The 3,966-nt window shown below is 38.7% G+C and overlaps 1 protein-coding gene across 1 annotated transcript; it reads left to right on the top strand.

Annotated features, from left to right (window-relative positions):
* The first annotated feature begins 281 nt into the window (after positions 1–281).
* LOC18447422 (auxin response factor 18) lies at positions 282–638 on the top strand. Its single transcript, XM_006857519.1, has one exon. The coding sequence runs from the start codon at positions 282–284 to the stop codon at positions 636–638; it is 357 nt and encodes a 118-aa protein (XP_006857581.1).
* The last annotated feature ends 3,328 nt before the right edge of the window (positions 639–3,966 follow it).

Below are 3,966 nucleotides of genomic sequence, written 5' to 3' on the forward strand. Positions count from 1 at the left end.
GGTGGGTTTCAATGGTTAACAAATATGTGGTTTTCATAAGCTGTTTTTCATTAGCAGTTTTAGGGTTACTCAAAGTAGTTTGGAATCCTATTTAATTAAACTTTTCAGCCTGCCAAACGCTGAGCAAAGCCATTCTGGGGTTTTGTCAGCCTATATAATGGGCCCTTTTTCCCTTAGTATTATCAGTTAAGGATTGTAGGTTTTAGGGTTTCATAGGGTCTTGTTATTGCTAGTTTGGTGGTTCGAGAGAGACAGAAAGAGTGGTTTTAGGGTTCGGATCGATGGCTGATATGGACGATTGTCTCTCTTCCATTGAAGAACCAAACAAAGAGCAGGTCTCTAGGAGAACTTGCACTAAAGCTTTTATGAAAGGACACGCAATAGGGAGGGCTGTAAATCTTAACACATTGAACAGCTATGATCAGCTTAAGGATGTGTTAGAAGACAAGTTCCAGATATGGGGTGAGCTTCTGAACAGCAATCATAAGTGGGTCCTGCTTTATATAGATCATGATGGCGAAATGATGATCGTTGGTGATGATCCATGGCTGGAATTTCGCAACATAGCTAAAAAGATCTTAATCTACAGCAGAGAAGAAGTCAATAGGATGATGTTGCCAGCTGATTTTGGGTTCTAGTTTTGGGCAAAGAATATGGTCTCAATGTTTCTTGGTTATAGCTGTTGTAACTTTTTCATGATTAAGTATGGCTATCAAACAAATTATGTATCTTTTCTACCAAAAATCTCAATTTTCATAATCATGGATGCTTTCTAGTATAAGAGTGGCAATACACTGGGCCAAAGTTGGCCAGGTCCTGGACTGTCCCGGCCCTAAAGGGACTCAAGGGGTCATGGCCCTGGCTTAGACCTAAAAGTTAGGGGTGGAACGGGTGAGGTCGGATCTAGTCAGACCCGGACCAGGAACCGACTGGAACCCAAGTACCTGGATCTGATTGGACTCGAACCTAGACCTGATTGGACCCGACAATAAAAAAATAGTATATAAATTTAAATATAATTAAATTTAGTTAAGTATATACATGCATTATTTAAATATTATAACTAAAAATAAATATACAATTATATTTATTTAAGAATTATTTAAATATCAAAATAGTATATATTAAATAGTATTTAAGTTGTAGCACTATTCGGGTTGGGTCCACATGGATCCGAACCTAAAAAGTATTCGGATCCAAGTTTTGGACATAGACCTGACCCGCCGGGTCCCATTTTTGGACCCATACTCGGACCTAGGTTGGGTCTAGTCATTGGGTCCATTGCCACATATACTAAACGTATCATTGTAGCCCAGCCTAGCCTAGCTTGAACTTATTTGCTCAAGCTGGGCTGGACCTATGCCTAAGGGTGGCAACGGGCTGGGCCAGCCCTATCCTGGCCCTTGTTCCAATAGGCCAGGCCAGGCTAAAAAAAAAAAAAAGCAAAGCAAAAAGAAGAGAAAAAGAGGGGAGGGCTGGGCCAGCAATGACCCTAGCCCAACCCTCGGGCCACAATTTGTGACCCATGCCGTATTTTTTAGGGCTAGCCGGATCCTGCCAGGCAGGGATGTGCTGCCTGGCCCATCGCCAGCCATACCTATGCCCAGCCCTGTCCCGTTAAAATGCATAGCAAAAGGTATTTTCCTGGAACTAGAAAGTCACATCATTCTTAGTTCACCATTGAGTATGAAGCGCTAATTCACATAGGCAAATACACTCAAACATCATTCATTCACAACTCGCAAGGAACAAAAGGCAAAAAAAAAAAACAGTAATTTCTAACACAGTTGCAATCTAATTTAGAGTTCTTCTTACATCAAGAAATGCATAGGCACCTCTATTTTAAATGCATACTCATTAAAATGCAAAAGAAATAAGGACTAAAGGTGTTTATTTCAGCGAATTTCATCAAGCCTCTCAACAAGTTGCACAAAAAATTCCACGATTCATAAGAGAAGTAGGAGTAAACTTCAATTAATACCTCTTGCAACCTGGCAGGGCCGGGCCTAGAATGTCAAGCTTGACAGGGCCTACTAGCCGTTTTCCGCAACAAATCAATTTTCTTTCTCATGGATAGATTCAAGTATTTTTTGAAGGTAAGGGTGTCAATAGTCCAGGCCAGTTTTGGCCTTACTTTGGCCCTAAATATTCGAAGCCTGGCCATGGACCGGCCCAGACCTACATGGGCTCAAGGAGCCATGGCTGTAGCCTGGTCTAGAAGTATGGGTGTCGTTTGTATAATGAAATTTCAGCATACTTATGCTTTGGGAATTGTTTTAATTTGTACATCTTTGCAAATGAATTGTTAAGTCTAAATTATGGAAAGATGAATGAACAGACCCATATAAACCATTGGCAATCTATATTCCATCGAGTATCCGATTGAAAAAAATGAGTGGATTTGGCTAATCCTCAAATACATCTAGTTCAAATTGTTACATAATAAAGATCTATGTAACCGCAATTATATGACCAATTGTATATGACATTTATTGCTTGGTCCGAAAAGATTATTGTCTTAGTATATGAGCAATGATCAGAATATCTATACCGGTAAGGAAGACAAAACCATTTTATATGATTTGGAGATTTGAAGGATTTTTGACATTTGAAGGATCTTTGATATTTGAAGGTGTTTTGGTAAATCTCTATCTACATGTAAAGATAATCTCTCCACGCATCTAAAGGTAGAATAAGAAGCCATCTAAAGGCAGTATTGTTGATACCTCTTTGGGTTATATTTGGAAATGGCCAGTTCCAGTTAAAATCCAAGCCTTCCTATGGGTTGCATGTCAATGGATGTTTAACAATAGATAATTTACAAAAGAGAAGTAAAATTCTTCCAAACATTTGCTTGATGTGAAAAAATGATGAAGAATATTGCTCTCATCATTTCCTTCACTGTCCTTTTGCTTCTAGCTTATGGCTCTGTGCCTTCTCTTTATTGGGTCTTTTTCCTCATGATACCTTTGAATCTCATCAATATTATTAACCATCTTTCTGCCATTGGACTACCAAAAAAAGAAGTTGTAATTTGGAAAATTTTCAGAAGTGCAATCTTATGGCAGATTTGGTTAGAACGTAAGAGGAGAACCTTTGATGGGGTATCTTAGAGTATTGAAAGGGTAAAAGATCTCAATTTACAATCTCTTTGGAATTGGTTTTCCTCCATGCCTGAAGGACAGGGTGCTCTTTGGACTGGTATTTATATCAATCTGAAATTTTTGGCTCATTCTACCTCTCACTCTAGCCGTCCCCTTAGAACTTGGATTGCACCTCTAGAAGCTTGCCTCAAACTTAATTTTGATGGCGGCTCATTTGGAAATCTAGGGTCTGCAGGTGTTGGTGGGCTTCGCAAAAATTTTGGATCGGTTCTTTTTTCTTATTCAGGTCCTTGTGGGTCTACAACAGCCAATCATGCTAAATTGGCTGCTCTCCTTCAAGGCCTTCATATTATCATCGACAAGGGTTTCATTGGTGATATTATAATCGAAGGGGGTTCCCTGAAGGTTATCAAGTGATGTAGAAAAGAGAAAAGGATCCCCTAACCCCTATATACTCTTTGGTTAAAAATTCAATACCTATGTGGTTGGCCTAATTTGAGGATAAGCTTCGGCCACACCATGCGCGAAGCCAATGATGTTGCTGATGGGCTTGCTAAACACGGTGTTTCTCTTCCCTTTTTGTAAGTTTCTAATGATTTGATCTAATCTTTATAATCTCATGCTCTTGAAGCATTGCTTTAATAAAAATTCAAAACATTTGTCAAAACAAAAAAACCAATATTAGTCGACTTTAAAAAAAAAAAATGGTGGTTTAATGGTAGGAATAGAACTCTATTTGAGTTGATCGTATGTTCACATCCATATGCAAAATTTTCACATTAAGGTTTATCTGGTATATGGTTCTAGTTTTTATTTCAATAATCGCCACCATACTCTAAGACAAGTTATGAGGAATGGGTTT

This window comes from Amborella trichopoda, chromosome 10 (assembly GCF_054954075.1).
Source record: "Amborella trichopoda isolate Santa Cruz 75 chromosome 10, AtrichopodaSantaCruz75HAP2 v2.0, whole genome shotgun sequence".
In the NCBI taxonomy this organism is placed as follows: domain Eukaryota; kingdom Viridiplantae; phylum Streptophyta; class Magnoliopsida; order Amborellales; family Amborellaceae; genus Amborella; species Amborella trichopoda.